The sequence below is a fragment of the Erythrolamprus reginae genome, chromosome 8, assembly GCF_031021105.1.
Source record: "Erythrolamprus reginae isolate rEryReg1 chromosome 8, rEryReg1.hap1, whole genome shotgun sequence".
NCBI classification, from domain to species: Eukaryota; Metazoa; Chordata; class Lepidosauria; order Squamata; family Dipsadidae; genus Erythrolamprus; species Erythrolamprus reginae.
This window is the reverse complement of record NC_091957.1, coordinates 44361798-44383194: the sequence shown is the minus strand read 5'-3', so window position 1 is coordinate 44383194 and position 21397 is coordinate 44361798. Positions and strand designations below refer to the sequence as shown.

General features: G+C 40.8%; 1 protein-coding gene across 2 annotated transcripts in view; it reads left to right on the top strand.

The window, feature by feature from the left end:
- F8 (coagulation factor VIII) overlaps positions 1-21397 on the top strand; it is a 62389-nt gene that overhangs the window by 17957 nt on the left and 23035 nt on the right. The window contains exons 6-15 of one of the 2 annotated variants that reach the window (XM_070759808.1): positions 55-159; positions 1347-1568; positions 2735-3002; positions 4366-4537; positions 7512-7605; positions 10265-10476; positions 12924-13074; positions 15117-15326; positions 16762-19060; positions 20271-20436. In XM_070759808.1, the coding sequence (XP_070615909.1) occupies positions 55-159; positions 1347-1568; positions 2735-3002; positions 4366-4537; positions 7512-7605; positions 10265-10476; positions 12924-13074; positions 15117-15326; positions 16762-19060; positions 20271-20436 (3899 nt within the window). The remainder of the gene's footprint in view (positions 1-54; positions 160-1346; positions 1569-2734; positions 3003-4365; positions 4538-7511; positions 7606-10264; positions 10477-12923; positions 13075-15116; positions 15327-16761; positions 19061-20270; positions 20437-21397) is intronic. The other variant, XM_070759810.1, reaches the window with a different exon arrangement.

Below are 21397 nucleotides of genomic sequence, written 5' to 3'. Positions count from 1 at the left end.
CTTGCATCTCTCTCTCCCCCCCCCCCCCCTCTCTCTCGTCAATGGGTTCATCAGAAAAGAGCTGGTATTCTCACTCTCAGATCAGAGGAAATTCAAAGTCTCCATTGAGTCAACATCAGTTTCATACCATCAATGGGTTCATTCATTCTTCTCTGCCTGGTAAGAGTCTGGCAAAAAGGACAGTGCATTTTATAAACCATGTCAGCCAATACATGACATTGGAGATAGGCCATATATATATGAGATATAAGATAGATAAATAGATAGATAGATAGATAGATAGATAGATAGATAGATAGATAGATAGAAAGAAATAGAGACAGACAGACAGACAGACAGACAGACAGACGGGTGGGTGGGTGGGTGGAAGGAAGGATGGATGGATGGATGGATGGATGGACGGATGGACAGACAGACAGACAGACAGACAGACATTATTAGCAAATTGTGGGGCGTAATGTGGTGAAGCTTTAGCAAGCCTTAAAGTTATTTTATTTATTTTATTATATTATATTTGTCAAACAAGTATAGAATTATAGTTTGTATTAACATAACAATTTAAAGATGTAATAAAAAGAATAATAGGACAGAAGGACAGGGACGCTAGGCACAATAGTATACTCCCCTTACAGACCCCTTAGAAAAGGGGAGAGGTCAACAGTAGATAATTTAAGGTTGAAGACTTTGGGGTTAGGGGAAGGACCCCCTGCATTTTCTTTCAACATCTTTCTGTGCAAATTGGATGCTCTGGGGTGGAGCTCCATTTTCACTACCCCATTGCATTCCCCCCAGTCCAGGCAATAGCCCACTCCTGGTATGCACAGAGGACAGATGTAGAGGTTATAGATATCCATGTAATAATCACACAGTTATGAGCAGTACTATATTTTTCAGAGTATAAGACAAACCTTAGTTTTGGGGGAGGAAAATAGGGAAAAGAATCTGTTTACCAGATGTCCATCTAGCTAGCATCTTTAGTCAAAACCTTATTCAGAGAGAGTAACAATGAAAGAGCTTGCAAGCCAATAAGAGCTGGAAACATTGTTAGCACCTGGTTAGGGCTGGAAAAAAACATTTGGAGCAAGTAGAGCAATGAAAAAAACCTGCGAAGACTTAGAGCTTGGAAAATATTCTTCACAGAGAGTAACAATGAAAGAGCTTGCAAGCCAATAAGAGCTGGGAACATTGTTAGCACCTGGTTAGGGCTGGAAAAAAACATTTGGAGCAAATTAGAGCAACGAAAAAAACCATGCAAAGACTTAGGGCTTGGAAAACATTCTTTACACCACTGCCTTGAGCATCGTTAAGCATCTCACCCAGAACGTTGTTCTTTTCTTTACTTGAAGATCTCGTGGTGTGTGAGAAGAGGCCTGTTTATTGGTATGTCATTAGCCTGAGCACCGGGCCTGAAGTTCACTCCATATTTCTCGAGGGTCACAGTTTCTTGGTGAGAGAACACCGCCTTGCCACGCTCGACATCTCCCCCGCCGTTTTCCTCACTGCCGAGACAACGCCGAGAACCAACGGCACATTTCGGATGTTGTGCCAGATTCCAGCACATCAGCAAGGTACCCACTTTTAGCAATGAAACAACAACATGATCGATGGCGTCAGAGTGGTGAGAGGGCCTAGAGGAGGCTGTGAGTTCTCTTAAGGAGTGTTCAGAGTGATCTCAGAGTTGTCAAAGATACACACGCTTAGAGGAAATGTGGAATTCCAGCTAATAGTCCAGAGATATGAGTAATGGTTCAGTCATACAAATAAGATACATTAAAGTGTATAAACTATTATTCACTTTGGCAAAAAAATCTTAGTCAGGTTGAACAGTCCTAGTCACACACAGTTAAATCAGTCAAAATTTATTTTATTTTATTATTTATTTTATTATTTAATTTTATTTAATTTTATTTATTTTATTTATTTTATTTATTTTATTTATTTTATTTATTTTATTTATTTTATTTATTTTATTTATTTTATTTATTTTATTTATTTTATTTATTTTATTTATTTTATTTATTTTATTTATTTTATTTATTTTATTTATTTTATTTATTTTATTTATTTTATTTTATTTTAATTTCATTTCATTTCATTTCAATTTATTTTTATTTTATTTTATTGTTTTGTTTTGTTTTGTTTTTGTTTTTGTTTTTATTTATTTTATTTTATTTTATTTTATTTTTATTTTTATTTATTTTATTTTTATTTATTTTATTTTTATTTATTTTGTTTTGTTTTGTTTTGTTTTTTGACTTCTATGCTGCCCAATTCCGAAGGACTCAAGGCGGCTTACAACAATATAAAATTACCATATATAGAATTACAAATAACAATAACAAAAAAGTCAAGAAATCTAAAACCCTAATTAAAACTCCTAACAGAGCGATTCAACAACACACATACATATCATTCATGCAGAGTCATATTCATACAAGTGGTCAAGTTGATGTTAATTTAGGCTCTCAATACATCTACAAAACTATAAGCTTTACTTGTTCAGCTTACAAAGACATAAACCATCATTGAACACACAGTTCTTACTACAGAGGTCACAGAATATGTCATGCCAGAATATGTTGTAGGGAAAAGGAACATTCAGTAAACATGCAATTTGGCACTAATATACACCAGATCTGAAGTGCAGGTTGACTGTCTTAGCAAACACTAAATCTTGCTTCCAACAAAGAGAAAGTGAAAGCTGGCTAACATCTGGTTTACCCTTGACTTTCAGCTGGCATGGAAGCCTTTATAGAAGTCAAAGTTTGTCCAGAGCTTATTCAGAAGAAGCTGAGGATGGTAGAACCATCGCCAAGTGACGACTATTATGATGAATACGGGGAAGGGGAAATGGAAAGCACGGTGATAGACGCGGATGAATTTTCACCAAGGATTGCTGGACGTTCTCGGGCCAAAAGGCTACCTGTGACCTGGACACATTATATCGCTGCAGAGGAGGGTGATTGGGACTACGCCCCAGTGAAGCCCACTCACCTGGACAGGTAAATCACCTCAAGCAATTATGATGTTCAGAGCAAGCCTTTCTTGATAGGCAAACTCAGAAGTGAGAAAGACTTTTTTTTCTATTGTACAGACTTTTGAAAGGACAACTGCAATTCTGCAGATCTACTTATACTTAGCATAATTAAAGCCCTTCATGGCACCGGACCAGATTACCTCAGGGACTGCCTTCTGCTGCACGAATCCCAGCGACCAGTTAGGTCCCACAGAGTGGGTCTTCTCCGGGTCCCGTCAACCAAACAATGTCACTTGGCGGGACCCAGGGGAAGGGCCTTCTCTGTGGCGGCCCCCGGCCCTCTGGAACCAACTCCCCCCAGAGATTAGAATTGCCCCCACCCTCCTAGCCTTTCGTAAGCTGCTTAAAACCCACCTCTGCCGCCAGGCATGGGGGAATTGAGATCCTCTTCCCCCTAGGCCTTTACAATTTATGCATGGTATGTCTGTATGTATGATTGGTTTTTATATAATGGGTTTTTAACTGTTTTTAGTATTGGATTATTGTCATATACTGTTTTATTACTGTTGTTAGCCGCCCCGAGTCTGCGGAGAGGGGCGGCATACAAATCCAATAAATAAATAAAATAAATAAATAAGGTGGCATAAATCTTTCTCAGACTTCTGCCTTTCTTGGGTTGACAGTCCTGTTTCCTTCCCTATAGCTTTAGGGTAGTGGTTCTCAACTTGGGGGTCAGGACCCCTTTGTGGTCGAATGACCGTTTCACAGGGGTCGCCTAAGACCATGGGAAAAGACAAATTTCCGATGGTGTTAGGAACTAAAGCTTCTATTCTGGCGCCTTGGAACATATTTTTACAATCCGACCAATTAGACGTTTACAGTGAGGGGTGTCCCTCTGGCCTTCCTGCCAATCAGCTTAAAGCTCTGTTGGGAGAATTGGCACTAGACTTATGGTTGGGGTTCACCACAACATGAGGAACTGTATTAAGGGGTTGCGCTATTAGAAAGGTTGAGAACTGCTGAGTTAGAGCATCCATCGGAAACCTGAGTTTTCTATCCATGCTAAGAGAAGATTGCTGAGCAACAGCAGCGACACTCGTACACAAGCCTTCCGCTTTCCCTGACCCGAGATTTTATCTTATATGTGCCTGACGAAATAAATAAATAAAATAAAATAAGATGAAATAAAGTTGGAAAATTATGGTCTGGGAGCAACACAATATAGTCCGCTTCATAAGAACAGGGGTCATACCAAACATGCCTTAGCATTTCAACGGTGCTGTAAATAATGGATAAAAAGGCATTTGACTAACTAAGGAATTGCTAAACCATTCCCGATATAATATACTCTAGAGTTCTAAGCCCTGGCTTTCTGTTCTCCTCTGCAGCACGTATAACAAATCTCTGGAAAATGGCCCCCAGAGGATTGGGTCCAAGTATAAGAAAGCAATGTTTGTGGAATACGAGGATGCGACTTTCAACAAGAGGAAGGCATCCAAACCAGACCATATGGGCCTCCTGGGACCAGTCCTTAAAGGAGAAGTTGGCGATGAGTTTATTGTAAGTGAGGAGCTGCTCTCCATTGAGAATGTTAGCATGAGTGATAGAAAAATATTGGTGCCATCCAGACAAATCGTCTTGGTTCAGTCTGGGAATCCTTTGGCCCTTGAAATAGCGTAGAAACCTCAGTTTGGGTGGATGGGACCTTGAAATGAATCCACAGATCATCCCAGACCAAGGGCTGCCCAATCTTTTCTTGGAAGCCTCCAACTGATGGAACATCCATGACTTCAGAAGGTTAGCTGTTCCATAACTTTTATAGTCTTTGGTCAACTGTTAAGACTCCAAGATCAAAATTACAGAAGGATCCTTCTATAGTTTCCTTATCCAAATCTTTAATGGGCTCTATCAGAAATGTTCCCTTCCTTTAGTTATTCTTTGATCTGCATACGTGGGAAGAATGATTGAGGTAGATTGTAAAGGTGACATCAAAATCTAATTTTATCATATTTTATCTAAACCTTAAAATATTGCATTTTATTCTAAACTAAGAACTAAGGAGAAATTTCCTGACAGTTAGAACAATTAATCAGTGGAACAGCTTGCCTCCAGAAGTTGTGAATGCTCCAAACACTGGAAATTTTTAAGAAGAGATTTGTTTGAAGTGGTGCCTAGCAGTGGGTTGAAACAGAAGAGCTCCAAGATTCCTTCCAACTCTGTTGTTGCTGCTGCTGCTGCTCTTCTTCTTCTTCTTCTTCTTCTTCTTCTTCTTCTTCTTCTTCTTCTTCTTCTTCTTGTTCTTCTTCTTGTTCTTCTTGTTCTTCTTCTTGTTCTTCTTGTTCTTCTTCTTGTTCTTCTTCTTCTTCTTCTTGTTCTTCTTCTTGTTCTTCTTCTTGTTCTTCTTCTTCTTGTTGTTCTTCTTCTTGTTCTTCTTGTTCTTCTTCTTGTTCTTCTTGTTCTTCTTCTTGTTCTTCTTGTTCTTCTTGTTCTTGTTCTTGTTCTTCTTGTTCTTGTTCTTGTTCTTCTTCTTCTTCTTCTTCTTGTTCTTCTTGTTCTTGTTCTTCTTCTTCTTCTTCTTCTTCTTCTTCTTCTTGTTCTTCTTGTTCTTCTTCTTCTTGTTGTTCTTGTTCTTGTTGTTCTTGTTGTTCTTGTTGTTCTTGTTGTTCTTGTTGTTCTTGTTCTTCTTGTTCTTCTTCTTCTTGTTCTTCTTCTTCTTGTACTTCTTGTTCTTCTTCTTCTTGTTCTTCTTCTTCTTGTTCTTCTTCTTGTTCTTCTTCTTGTTCTTCTTGTTCTTCTTGTTCTTGTACTTCTTGTTCTTCTTCTTCTTGTTCTTCTTCTTCTTGTTCTTCTTCTTCTTGTTCTTCTTGTTCTTCTTCTTGTTCTTCTTCTTCTTGTACTTCTTGTTCTTCTTCTTCTTGTTCTTGTTCTTCTTGTTCTTCTTCTTGTTCTTCTTGTTCTTCTTCTTCTTGTTCTTGTTCTTCTTCTTCTTGTTCTTCTTGTTCTTCTTCTTCTTCTTGTTGTTGTTGTTGTTGTTATTATTATTATTATTATTATTATTATTATTATTATTATTATTATGTCAGTACAACACAGCAAACAAGATCACTATGCTGGATTTCGTATTTCATCACCAGTTGGGCTCTTCCTAAGTACCTAGGACTGCGTGATGTAGCGGCGAATTATGTTTGCCGATCCCAGTAAAGCGGCCTTTTGCAATTGACAGATGGAGATTTTGTCAATTCCAATGGTTTTCAAATGTCCACTGAGATCCTTTGGCACTGCACCCAGCGTGCCAAGTACCAGTGGGACCACTTTCACTGGCTTATGCCAGAGTCGTTGCAGCTCGATTTTTAGATCTTAGTATTTCACTAATTTCTCTAGCTGCTTCTCCTCAATTCTGCTGTCTCCTGGGATTGCGATGTCGATGATCCATACTTTCTTTTTCTCCACGATCACAATGTCTGGTGTGTTATGCTTCAGAATTCAGTCAGTCGGAAGTCGGAAGTCCCACAGTAGTTTTGCTTGCTCATTTTCGACCACTTTTTCGGGCTTATGATCCCACCAGTTCTTTGCCACTGGAAAATGGTAGTTCCGGCACAAGTTCCAGTGGGTCATCTGTGCCACAGCATCATGTCTATACTTGTAGTCAGTCTGTGCGATCTTTTTGCAGCAGCTATTATTATTATTATTATTATTATTATTATTATTATTATTATTATTATTATTAATGCTTTTTACACCAATTTTCTGCTTTTTTCTACCAATTCATTAAAACACTTCATCCCCCCCCCTCCAATAGAGCATATCAGTGTTCTACTGACTGCACTTAGGTCTGCCTTAGTTAATTAGCAGTAAATTGATCGCTTCTATCGATTGTAAACTCTCAAGTCCTTGAGGGAAATGAGCAATTGATTAATAATTGCACTGCATAAATAAACAAGCAAAGGAACAGACCAAAATGTTTTCAAGATTCCATGGACGTTTGAATAGAAGGAGGTAATCTGCTTAAGAAATTAGCTCATTTGAGTTATAATGACTCTGAAGTCTGAGAAAAATTCTTTTTCTGTGGTATAAATTTTTTTATTTTTTTTCTCCACCTTAAAAAAAACATAATAATAATCTGCAATTTGCCAATTAAGATGTCATTGGGCTCACGATTTACTCAGCCTTCCTGACTGGCTCAAAGTTGAGTCAACCTTCCATCCTTCCAGGGTGGGTAAATTATTATTTATTAGATTTGTATGCCGCCCCTCTCTGTAGATGTAAATGGAGGATCGAGATTGTTTGGGGCAGTATGCTGACTCTGTAAATTGCATGGAGAGGGCTGTAAAGCACTGTAAAGTGGTATATAAGTCTAAGTGCTATTGCTATTGCTAATAATAGCCATCCGGGGCAGAATTTTGGGACTAATCATGATTTGGAAGGTTCCTAGGTCTTCGTTTTTCTATTTTGGTCGATTTGATACCGAATATTGTTCCATCGTTCTGAAATGCTGCCAAGAGACTGAATGGAATACCAACCTGTCTCGTTTCAGATTGTGTTTAAGAATTTGGCCAGCCGGCCGTACAACATCTACCCTCACGGAATCACCAACGTCACGTCGTTCCATCCCATCAGAAGTCCTCGAAGTAAGACTGCTGAAAGGGGGTGGGGGAGGAAATCTCTTGGGAAGTGACTGCAGAAGGGCAGTGGGGATGACTCTTGTGTTGCATTCATACATAAGTATGTGACTCTCGTGCTGCATTCACACATCTGGAAGTAGGGTGAGGAAGGAAGAAGTTAAACAAGCCAAGTTGATTTGTGGATGATTCTTCCTCCCTTCCTCTCTCCCTCTTCCTCCCTCTTCCTCCCTCTCTCCCTCTTTCCCTCCTCCCTCTCTCCCCCTCTCTCCCCTCCCTCCCCCTCTCTCTCCTCCCTCCCCCTCTCTCTCCTCCCTCCCCCCTCTCTTCCTCCCTTCCTCTCCCCCCTCTCCCCCCTCTGTCCCTCTCCCTCCCTCTCTCCCTCCCTCTCCCTCTCTCTTTCCCATCTCCCTCACTCCTTCCCTCCCTCCCTCTCTTCCTCCCTCTTCCCCCTCTCCCTCCCTCTCTTCCTCCCTCTCCCTCTCTCCCTCCCTCTTCCTCTCTTCCTCCCTCTCTTTCCCATCTCCACCCTTCTCTCCCTCCTTCCCTCCCTCCCTCTCTCCCTCCCTCTCTCTTTCCCATCTCCACCCTTCTCTCCCTCCTTCCCTTCCTCCCTCTCTTCCTCCCTCCCTCTTCCCCCTCTCCCTCCCTCTCTTTCTTCCTCTCTTTCCCATCTTCCTCTCCCCCTCCCTCCCCTCTCCCTCCCTCTCCCTCTCTCCCTCCCTCTCCCTCTCTCCCTCCCTCTCCCTCTCTCTTTCCCATCTCCACCCCCTCTCCCTCCTTCCTTCCCTCCCTCTCCCTCCCTCTCTTCCTCCCTCTCCCATCTCTTTCCCATCTCTCCCCTCTCTCCCTCTCCCTCTCTCCCTCTTCCTCCCTTCCTCCCTCCCTCTCTCCCATCTCCAACCCTCTCTCCCTCCTTCCCCCTCCCTCTCTTCCTCCCTCCCTCACCCTCTCTCCTCTTTTCCCTCCCCCCCTCCACTCCCTCCCTTTTTCTCTGTGTCTGTCTGTGTGTGAAGTAAATTGCTCTCTGGCTTTCTAAAGGCCATTGCTGCCCTCTTGTGGAATTGTAGAAGGCTATGGGAGCAAAATTATTTGTTGAATTTCTATAGCTGCCTATCTCAGATACTCTATGTGCGTATACATTGTTAGGTTGCTTGGGAAAAGTATAATATCCCTAAAACAAACTTAATACAGAGTAAATGTGGCAGCTATGGATTATTCAGTCAAATAAACCAGACTACTACAAATAGAGTATGTATATTATATACACATATAAAATAGAGTAGGCGTTATACAATCCAAATCATACACATATAAGCCAAACTATCATATACAAACCAGAAATCACCACACAGCTTTATACACACAGCAACTAATCAAACAATACTCTCCCAAAAGGAACTCTGTTGGTTCTCTCTTATGGCCCACTGGCACACTTCTCTTAAAGGAACAATCCTTAAACATACATTGATGGTTTATAGAATTCTTTATTGGCCAAGTGTGATTAGACACACAAAGAATTTGCATATGCTTATATGTACAGTGTTCCCTCAATTTTTGTGGGGGATGCGTTCTGAGACCGCCCGCGAAAGTCGAATTTCCGCGAAGTAGAGATGCGGAAGTAAATACAGTGGCCCCTCGATTTTCACAGGTTCGAACTTCGCGAAACGGCTATACCACGGTTTTTCAAAAATATTAATTAAAAAATACTTTGCGGGTTTTCCCCCTATACCACGATTTTCCCCGCCCGATGACGTCATGCGTCATCGCCAAACTTTCGCCCACCTTTAATAAATATTTTTTTTAATAAACTTCAATAAATAAACATGGTGAAATGTTTGCTAAGGGAATGAGAAATTGCAGTTTAGGGGTTTAAAGTGTTAAGGGAAGGCTTGTGATACTGTTCATAGCCAAAATTAGTGTATTTACTTTCGCATCTCTACTTCGCGGAAATTCGACTTTCGCGGGCGGTCTCGGAACGCATCCCCCGCGAAAATCGAGGGAACACTGTACACCATTTTTGGCTATGGACAGTATCACAAGCCAACCATTAACACTTTAAACCCCTAAATTACCATTTCCCATTCCCTTAACAACAATTTACTCACCATTATTACTGGTATTCACCATTGAGTAAGACAACAATTTACTCACCATTATTACTGGTATTCACCATTGAGTAAGACAACAATTTACTCACCATTATTACTGGTATGCACCATCGAATAAGACACTTAGTAATCCTGATATTTATAAACATTATTTATATTTACAAACATAATTATTTATTAACAATTATTTATTTATTTATTATTTATTACTTAGATTTGTATTATTATTTTTTTGTTATTTATTTGCAAAAATTATTAGTTTGGCGATGGTGTATGACGTCATCAGGTGGGAAAAACTGCGGTATAGAAAAAAAACCGTGAAGTATTTTTTAATTAATATTTTTTTAAAAACCGTGGTATGGGCTATTCACGAAGTTTGAACCAGCGAAAATCAAGGGAACACTGTATTGTTAAAGTTTTAGTCCAGTGGGCTTTGTAAAGCTATGTTTGCGGCTTAGCATAGTGCCTTATCCAGGCCACGGTGGCTTAGTTGTTCAACAAACAGCAAACCAGAAGGAAACTAACTCAAATGATTTTGTGGTTTGTTTCCTCCTTAGGTCAGAACATGAAGGCAGTACCAATACGACCCAAACAGGTGTTCACGTACAGGTGGAGGATAATGCTGGAGGACGGCCCGACTAGAACTGATCCTAGTTGCCTGACTCGCTACTATTACAGCTCGATCAAACCGGTTAAGGACTTAGCCTCTGGGCTTATTGGACCCCTCCTGATCTGTTTCAAAGAAACCATGGACCAGAGAGGAAATCAGGTTGGTTCATTGCTACGTCGTGGCAGAAAACAACTAGGGTGTTTTGATGGTAACAGCCAGTTAACCACACATTATGCCTGGATGTAGTAGATTTTATTTGCTTCTTCTGAGAATTGAGACTTTGGAACTCATTGAAGCCCTCAAGCCAAGGGTTAAGATGTAGACCTCCGTTCCATCCATGTGGAGTTGCTTCAAGTAAATGTTGTGGTTCCTCCCCCTCCCAGATCAATAGCAAACAACATCTGCTTTAAAACTTTCAGTTTTGGAGCATTCAGAACTTCTGAAGGCAAGCTGTTCCACTGATCAACCATTCTGACTGTCAGGAAATTTCTCCTTAGTTCTAAGTTAGTTCTCTCCTTGTTTAGTTTCCACCCATTGCTACTTGTCCTAACCTCAGGTGCTTTGGAGAATAGCTTGACTCCCTCTTCTTTGTGGCAACCCCTGAGATACTTGAACACTGTCTCCCCTGGTCCTTCTTTTCATTAAACTAGCCATGCCCAGTTCCTGCAACCGTTCTTCATATGTTTTAGCCTCCAGTCCCCTAATCATCTTTGTTGCTCTTCTCTGCATTTTTTCTAGAGTCTCAACATCTTTTTTGCATCACAGCAACCAATACTGAATGCAGTATTCCAAGTGTGGCCTTACCAAGGCTTTATAAAGTGGTATTAACACTCCACATGATCTATTCAGATCTATTGCTTAAGCATCTTATAACAAGGGTATATGGTGCTACATTTTCACCGGGTTTCTGAAGGCGACGTAATGGCTAAAGGATTGGATTGGGATTCAGTCATGGACGTTCGCAGGGTGCTTTTGAGACTCAGTCTACCTACTCCACATGATCCTATCGTGTAAGCCATCTTAATCATCTAGAGCAGAGGTGTCAAACTCAAGGCCCACGGGATTGCCCTGGAAATAGTTATGGACTGATTCACGGTGACTCTGCCAACTCTGTGTGTGGCCCTCCTGAGCTATATTTTCAGCTGTGGTGGCCTCCTGCAGCCCTTTGCCAGCAAAAATGGAGTTTGTGGTTAAACTAGCAACCATGGTGAGCACATGGTTGCTAGTTTAACTTTTTGCTCTTAGCTAGAACAATAGAAGAGCTGAATAAGTAAGTAACCTTCACACAAAGAGTAGAGAAAGTAACCTTCACACTTAAATAGAACAGAGGAATAGGATGTTTGGTCAATATAACGACTAGATAGGCTTTCTGTATCATTAGCAATAATTGATAATAACCTACAATGGTGACTCTTCATAATGGTATGACTACGATCTTTTGCATCTACTGGAATCTCTCTTCTTTCTCCAGAATCAGCTCCACATCCAATATGTTACAATCATCTGATTTAGGATGCTACTTGACTATCAATGGTGGTTAAAATAAGATATGCCCTTTAGAAGGACTGCTCTTTTGGGTTGCAAAGGAAATTGCTCCCAGGGTCATTTGTCTTTCAAAGAGGTCACTTTTTGGAGAAGGAAAGACAAATTTACCAGCAACTACCATATTTTTCAGAGTATAAGATGCATCTTTTTCCTCCCTAAAAGAGGCTGATAATTAGGGTGAGTCTTATATTCTGAATGCAGCTTTTTTATCCCCAGCCCTAACTAGCTGCTAACAATCTTCCCAGCTCTTACATTGCAGACTCTTTAATGGTTTCTCTCTGCGAATAATGTTTTCTAAGCCCTAAGTCTTTGCAAGGGTTTTTTCATTGCTCTAACTTGCTCCAGTAAGTTTCCTTCCAGCCCTAACCAGGTTGCAATGATTTTCCCAGCTCTTCCCAGCTATGTTGCAAGATCTTTCATTGTTACGCTCTGCAAAGAATGTGTCTTTGTAGGGTTTTTTTTTCACTTTCTACTTGCTCCTAATGTTTCTTTCCAACCCTAGCCAGGTGTTAACAATGTTCCCAGCTCTTACCAGCTTGTAAGCTCTTGTTAACTTTCTGCAAAGAATGTTTTCCAAGCACTAACTCTTTGTAGAGTTTTTTCCATAGCTCTACTTGCTCCAAATATTTCTTTCCAGGTGCTAATGATGTTCCCAGCTCTTACTGGCTTGCAAGCTCTTTCATTGTTACTCTCTCCAAATAATGTATTTTTAAAGCCCTAACCAGAGGATAAAATAATGTGCTGGCTAAGGACGCTAGCCAGATGAATACCTGGTAAGCAGATCCTTTTCCCCATTTTGCTCCCCCAAAATTATGGTGCGTCATATACTCCAGCACGTCTTATACTCTGAAAAATACGGTAATTCACTGGAAACATTTGATCCATAGCCTGGCATTATTCAAAGAGCAGAGACATCCCTCTTGTCATTTTGAAAGATAGCAGCAATCTTACAATCAGCAAATAAACCTTTGGATGGTTAATCTTCCTGGTCCAACATCTTAATCTCTAGTTCACCTCTCAGATTCTGACCCATTAATCCCCCACATTTCTGATCCCTCCAGATGATTGCCGATGAAGCAAGATTTGTGCTGTTTTCCGTCTTTAATGAAAACTGGAGCTGGTACTTGTCAGAGAATATCAAGCGATTTTGTTCCGATGCAGCCAACGTTAATCCCCTAGACCCTGAATTCTATGCATCCAACCTCATGTACAGTGAGTAGCTCCAGATTTAAAAAATAAAATAAAAATGGCGTGGAGAACAGTGAAAGAAAGATAAGAGTGTCACATGTGCCTTTCTTACACATAGTTGGAGCTGTTGTGGTAAATCTAATAATGCTATTTCAAGTTGGATCCTGACTTTCTTTATACAGTGTTCCCTCGATTTCCGCGGGGGATGTGTTCCGAGACCGCCCGCGAAAGTCGAATTTCCGCGAAGTAGAGATGCGGAAGTAAATACACTATTTTTGGCCTATGAACGGTATCACAAGCCTTCCCTTAACACTTTAAACCCCTAAATTACCATTTCCCATTCCCTTAACAACCATTTACTCACTATTATTACCGGTACTCACCATTGAATAAGACACTTAGTGATCCTGATGTTTATAAACATAATTATTTATTAACAATAATTGTTATTTTGTTATTTATTTGCAAAAATTATTAGTTTGGCGATGACGTATGATGTCATCGGGTGGGAAAAACTGTGGTATAGGAAAAAAACCGCAAAGTATTTTTTAATTAATATTTTTTGAAAAACCGTGGTATAGGCGATTCGCAAAGTTCGAACCCGCGAAAATCGAGGGAACACTGTAAATTGAAAATAGGCTGCTGTTGTTATTTATTCTTCCATTGGACAGGTTATCTAAGAGGGCTTAACTTCCCATCTTCCTTATATTTGTTTTGGAGTAAAACTGTATAAATAGTGAAACCAGTGTAGTGTAGTGATTAAGTTATGCATCAGAGTTGCCAATTCATGTTCTCTGCAACTGTGTAACTTTGGGCTTTACAGTACTAATTCTCGCAATCTTACCTGTCTCAAAGGGCTATTTATTAAAGTTTGTTGCAAAATAAAAGCCAGAGGCACACACAAATGATTGATTCAGCTGGATTCACAAACTTCTTTATAAACAAAAACTTCAGAAGAGAAGGATTTAGGGGTAGTCTCAAAATGGGTGAGCAATGTGGTCGGGCAGTAGGAAAAGCAAGTAGGATGCTTGGCTGCATAGCTAGAGGTATAACAAGCAGGAAGAGGGAGATTTTGATCCCCTTATATAGAGCGCTGGTGAGACCACATTTGGAATACTGTGTTCAGTTGTGGAGACCTCACCTACAAAAAGATATTGACAAAATTGAACGGGTCCAAAGACGGGCTACAAGAATGGTGGAAGGTCTTAAGCATAAAACGTATCAGGAAAGACTTAATGAACTCAATCTGTATAGTCTGGAGGACAGAAGGAAAATGGGGGACATGATCGAAACATTTAAATATGTTAAAGGGTTAAATAAGGTTCAGGAGGGAAGTGTTTTTAATAGGAAAGTGAACACAAGAACAAGGGGATACAATCTGAAGTTAGTTGGGGGAAAGATCAAAAGCAACGTGAGAAAATATTATTTTACTGAAAGAGTAGTAGATCTTTGGAACAAACTTCCAGCAGACGTGGTTGGTAAATCCACAGTAACTGAATTTAAACATGCCTGGGATAAACATATATCCATTGTAAGATAAAATACAGGAAATAGTATAAGGGCAGACTAGATGGACCATGAGGTCTTTTTCTGCCGTCAGTCTTCTATGTTTCTATGTTTCTAACGTAGTAATATATATTACTGTATATATATATTTACAATACTACAAGTAAAATTCTTATTCAATCAGTTACAGAAAGCAGAGAACAGTAAGTTTCATTTCAGCAGAGTTCAGAAAGGAGAGTACAGAGAGTGGAGGGTGGAGAGTGAGCCACGCCCAACCGTAAGCTTAAGTTTCCAGTTTCGATTCTCAGCACAGACTCAGAAGTGATTAGCTCTCATTGGCTGACTTAGTTGCTATGCCTATTCATTGGCTGACCTTGTTAACATGGTTTCACATGCTGCCTATGTCCCCAGATGGAGTTTCACTTGTTTGTGCAGCCCGGTTTCTGGCATTCTGTGACCCAGGGCTGGTCCACAGACCAGAGGTTGGGGACCCCTGCCCTAGGGTCCTAGAGAGTATAGAAATTCTTTGTGATTCATAATTATTCTCATTCTTCTTGCAGGTATCAATGGGTATGCCTTTGATAATCTTCAAATGAAACTCTGCCAGAACCAAGTGGTATATTGGTATGTTCTGAATATAGGTTCCCAGAGTGATATTATCTCTGTCTTCTTCTCTGGAAACACTTTTAAGTACAACACCATCTCTGAAGAGATCCTGGCAGTCTATCCCTTCTCTGGAGAGACGGTTATCATGTCCATGGACAATCCAGGTTAGGTTGATATCCATTGTTCTTTGAAGCAACTTGGTGCCTTCAGGGGTTGATGAACTAGAATTCCCACCTTTCCTGATCGATAGGGGCAGATGTTGCTACAAATTGGAATCTAATAGATGTCCTTCTGATACTTGGAATAGCCATAGTAATATTAATAATTAGAAGCTAATTGCTACTCGCTTGCCGTGTGAGAAAGAACAGTTTCATAAGGGGTCAAGACTTCTATTTGTGACTACAGTGATACCTTGTTTTACGAACTTAATTGGTTCCAGGACGAGGTTTGTAAGGTGAAATGTTCGTAAGATGAAACAATGTTTCCCATAGGAATCAATGGAAAAGTGATTAATGCGTGCAAGCCCAAAATTCACCCCTTTTGGCAGCTGAACTGCCCGTTTTAGCGCTGGTGGGATTCCCCTGAGGCTCCCCTCCATGGGAAACCCCACCTCCAGACTTCTGCGTTTTTGTGATGCTGAGATTTCGCTGAGGCTTCCCTCGCTGGGAAACCCCACCTCCGGACTTCCGTTGCCAGCAAAGCACCCATTTTTGCGATGCTGGGATTCCCCTGCAGCATCGCAAAAATGCGGAAATATGGAGGTGGGGTTTCCCATGGAGGGGAGCCTCAGGGGAATCCAACCAGTGTGAAAACGGGCGCTTCGGCTGGCAATGGAAGTCCAGAGGTGGGGTTTCCCAGTGAGGGAAGCCTCAGCAAGATCATAGCATTTGCAATGCTGCGATTTCGCTGAGGCTTCCCTCGCTGGGAAACCCCACCTCCGGACTTCCATTGCCAGCCGGAGCCCATTTTCACACTGGTGGGATTCCCCTGCTGGGATTCCCCTGCAGCATCGCAAAATCCGGAGATGGGGTTTCCCATGGAGGGGAGCCTCAGGGAAATCCCACCAGCATGAAAACGGGCACTTTGGCTGGCAACGGAAGTCTTTATATAAGCGACGGCGGGTTCATAAGGTGAAAATAGTTCGGAAGAAGAGGCAAAAAAATCTTAAACCCCGGGTTCGTATCTCGAAAAGTTCATATGATGAGGGGTTCGTAAGACGAAGTATCACTGTAATTATTTTTGCTGTTCTCTATCCAATGTGAATAAAGATTGTTCATGTCCCGTTTTAAGAAAAAAGTGGTTTGTTTTACTTGTGAGTAAATTGATTCTCATTGCTTGTGAAGGCTGGGTCAGAACAGGTCCTGTTTGAAGCCTGACGGGCATTCTTGGTTTCTGATGGACATGTCAAAGGTCACAGCAGCTTAAACCTTTTCTCCAGTTGCAGCAATTTGATAATAACCTTTGAAGGTTTCTTCATGGTGTCCAGATCATATTCACTCTGAGGTCCCAGATTATGCATCTCTGATATAACATGTATGTTATTGAAACCATCTTCTCATTTTATTTCTTGGTTTTGTTTTTTCCTTTTCTCCGAGTCAGGCAAATGGAAGCTGGGATGCTTGAATCCTCAGTTTCGAAAACAAGGAATGAGCGCTAAGTTAAGTATTGTTCTATGTCGCCAAGAAGACTATGTTGGCCCAGACTATGAAGAGTACTATGAGGAAGGCATTCCGTCAGATTATTTAGATGAAGTCAATACCCTACAAGCAAGAAGTTTCTCCAGGACAAGTAGACATCTCCAACTATGCCCAAATGCTACCTCACATTCAGAAGACGAAAGGCTGAAGTGCCTGGAGCAATCTAGCCACCTTCTCAAAGAAAACCACCCCAGGAATTCCACTGACCCCCTTATCTCTCCTGGGGAACCCTTATCTCTAGATGAACCCTTGTTTGACATCTTGCCCAGCGATGCTTTTGCCATAGAAGAACAATCACCTCTATGGAAGCAAAGTATTGAAGAACAGCCCCCTTCGGAAAACTCAACACTCGCCCAACAAATATCACATCATAGTAACCTTTCATTAGCAAGTTCAGCCAATCTAGATAGACAAACTCTTGGGGCAGGAATTCACAGGCCAACTTCTGGTTCTGGAAACTCTACATCGGTAAGTGAACTTCTTTCCCTTGGTAACAATGATATTCACACTTCGCCCCACAATGAAGCTATCAATGCAAAGCCTCTGAGGACGAATCCTCAGGGTAATGAGAGAGAGAAGATGATGGAGCTCAACATAAACCCAACTGTTGGGTTGCCAAATCTTTTGAATGGACAAAACACCTTGTTTCCAAAGAGAGAGGAGGCAATAGGTTCTGATAAATGGCCTGATATTATGGATGGCTCCCTCCATGTTAATGATATTGATAATGATAGATTCTCTATAAATCTCTCTTCTTCTAATACTGGAAAAGATAGCTTGCCCCTCCCAGGAGCTTTTCAAGAAACAAATCAAGACCAGTATTTCTCAGGAATAGAACCTTTGCCCATCAATGCTACACCCAGTAAGACTAATGTCACAAATTCCCATGGAGCCTTGAATGTATTTGTGGAGCAAAATGTCACACACAGTAGATCAATTTTAATGATGGCCCAGGTAAATTTATCTGAAAATGAGGATATTTTACCCTTAGAAGGAACGTCTCCATCGCAGCTAGCTGGCCTGGGGAAGAATATAAGTTCTAACCCAGAAGAGAGTCAGTCAAAACTAAACCCAGAAACGACAAAGTCAACGGCCTGTCAACAGCATTCCCAAGGTTGCAGGAGACATTTTGGAGAGAGGTCTGTGAAATCACAGGAAGTCCCGTTGGATGAAATAGGTGCTAGAGCAGATCTCAAAGCAAAAACTTCTAGCCAGACTGATGTGAGAGTTCAGCCATTGCTCAACTTCCTTAGGACAAGCAATAGGACCAAGTCCTCTCTAACAGGACCTCCCTTAACAGGTAGAGCTAAAGGAGATAACCTGATACGAAATGATGGCAAAACCACAGCTTCATATTATTCTCTTTGGAACATTGTCCAATATAATCTAAGCTTGTCCTCAGCAATGAAGAATGTAAGCAGTACTGCTGCGATTCCTCATAATTTTAAAACAGAAACAAGAGACCATAATATGGAGGCGAAGCAAGGGCTGACTTCAAATGTTTCTGCAGAAGAAAATCTTTCAGAAGTCACTGTTCTCTCTCCAAAAAACACAGAACCAGCACATTCATCTGGCCCATTTAACTCTCACAAAGATGCACCAATTATGAGAGAAGGTAGCCCAGAAACTCTTTTTCAGCTGGACTTAAGGAAGTCTAGTGGAGATCAAGAACAAACATTAAGAAACGAATCTTTGAAGGCTACCATTAAAAGAGAGGAGATGAAAACCTCACTACAACAAATTCCACCAGCAAATTATATGCTCTCTCAAGACCTTCCAGCATCCAACCAGAACATTCAAGGGCAGCTGTTGAAGGACACCAATAGCTCAAAAGAAATGAATGGGTTCAATGATGAACAGAGCGAGACTCCCAACTCAAGAGACGAAACAGCAGTTCTCAAAGGGAAGGAAGAAGTGGGAATCCCACTCAGCAAGGATTCAGGGGCCACATTTCACGTGAAGGTCTCCAGAACCTCCTCAGATGTCAACGAACTAGGAGAAAACTTCTCAAGACCTACGAAAGAGAAATCTGACTACGATGAATATAGCAATACAGAGGAGATCAAGGAGGACTTTGATATCTATGAAGATGAACAGGACCCACGTATGTTCACTGGGAAAATCCGTCAATATTACATTGCTGCAGTTGAGTTGATATGGGATTATGGTGGCTCTACTCCTTCCCCATATCTGAAAGACAAGTAAGTTTTCCCCCCTATCCTTTTGGCTAAATTGTTCAGGTTATTCAATGGGCTCTGTGGTTAAATGGGATTTCAATCCTGTTTGTACCGTTTCAGACAAGTGATTGTCCAATTTCCTCTTAAAAACCTCCAGTGTTTTAAAGAACACAACTTCTGGAGGCAAACTGTTCCACTCATTAATTGTTCTCACTGTCAGGAAATGTTTTTGTTAGATCAGTATTGCCGCTTGATTGTGAAAAGAGAACAAAATGTCAGAGATAACAGTTATGACTGAATTCATGGGTGCAGTTAAATATTCACTTTGTATTCTTTGCCATTAACTGTCGCTATGGTTCCATGTTTCAGAAGAGTAAAAAAACACCATTTTGTAAATGGAAATATCCACAAAAGATTTGAGAAAAGACTGTTTCTTTGCCCAGTGCTAGTCAAGATCTGTAATTAACCAAGTAACGTAACTAAAAAATACTACCCTGTTTCCCCGAAAATAAGACGCACCCCGAAAGTAAGGCATGTCAGAGTTTTTGCAGAATTTGCTAATATAAGGCAGAATTTGCTAATATAAGGCCCCGAAAATAAGGCGTAGTCAAGTTTACATACGGTACAGTGGAAAAACATACGGTACCATTCAAAGCTGTTCATAGTGGTACTGTAATAATGTGGCGTCCCCTGCTGGGCCCTTCTATCGCTTTGTACCGTCCAGTACAGCAGACACAGTCTGCTGCTGTCTCACTGCCATTACAGTCTCCACTACAGTGCGTAGACTGTAGTTCCTCTGGTGGCCGAAAGCTGCAATAGCGGGAGTATACTATTGTACCATATAAGTGCTGTCGTTTGTGTGTGTGGGTGCCATACTGACAGGTACCGTACCTTAATCAGTGTACTGTACGGTACACTTTCTTTGGGGGTGTCAGCTTTTCTGCCTGTGAATTTGTCTTATTTGAGAAATATAAGGCACCCCCTGAAAATAAGACGTAGAGCAACTTTTGGAGCAAAAATTAATATAAGACAGTGTCTTATTTTCGGGAAAACACGGTACCAGAAAGCATAAGAAGAAGTAATTGCAGATGAGTTGGGGGGGGGGACCACAAGACTAACAATAGAGAAAGGATAGAGTAATATTAGAGATTACATATAATTTTAACCCATCTAGGTCTAGGTACAAATAAAAGATTTCATTTCATCACACCAATTGCTTATTTTCTCTGCACAGTGATCCAAGGACAAGCTGGAGAAAGCATTCCAGAAAATATAAGAAAGTTGTTTTCCAAGAATATTTTGACAGCACGTTTACCCGACAGATGGTCCGTAGAGAGCTAGATGAACATTTGGGCATTCTGGGACCATTCATTCGTGGACAGGTTGAAGATACAATTGTGGTGAGATGTAGATTTGCAGGGGGGGGAAATATTAGAGGGTCTCATAGAAACATAGAAACATAGAAGTCTGATGGCAGAAAAAGACCTCATGGTCCATCTAGTCTGCCCTTATACTATTTCCTGTATTTTATCTTACAATGGATATATGTTTATCCCAGGCATATTTAAATTCAGTTACTGTGGATTTACCAACCACGTCTGCTGGAAGTTTGTTCCAAGGATCTACTACTCTTTCAGTAAAATCATATTTTCTCACGTTGCTTTTGATCTTTCCCCCAACTAACTTCAGATTGTGTCCCCTTGTTCTTGTGTTCACTTTCCTATTATAAACACTTCCCTCCTGAACCTTAATTAACCCTTTAACATATTTAAATGTTTCGATCATGTGCCCCCTTTTCCTTCTGTCCTCCAGACTATACAGATTGAGTTCATTAAGTCTTTCCTGATACGTTTTATGCTTAAGACCTTCCACCATTCTTGTAGCCCGTCTTTGGACCCGTTCAATTTTGTCAATATCTTTTTGTAGGTGAGGTCTCCAGAACTGGACGCAGTATTCCAAATGTGGTCTCACCAGCGCTCTATATAAGGGGATCACAATCTCCCTCTTCCTGCTTGTTATACCTCTAGCTATGCAGCCAAGCATCCTACTTGCTTTTCCTACTGCCCGACCACACTGCTCACCCATTTTGAGACTGTCAGAAATCACTACCCCTAAATCCTTCTCTTCTGAAGTTTTTGCTAACACAGAACTGCCAATGCAATACTCAGATTGAGGATTCCTTTTCCCCAAGTGCATTATTTTACATTTGGAAACATTAAACTGCAGTTTCCATTGCTTTGACCATTTATCTAGTAAAACTAAATCATTTACCATATTACACTCTCCCATAATTAAATTGAACTTCTTTTTTAAAAAAGGAACATTTTGTCATTTAAACCCCTCTTCTATATTTGCCACACT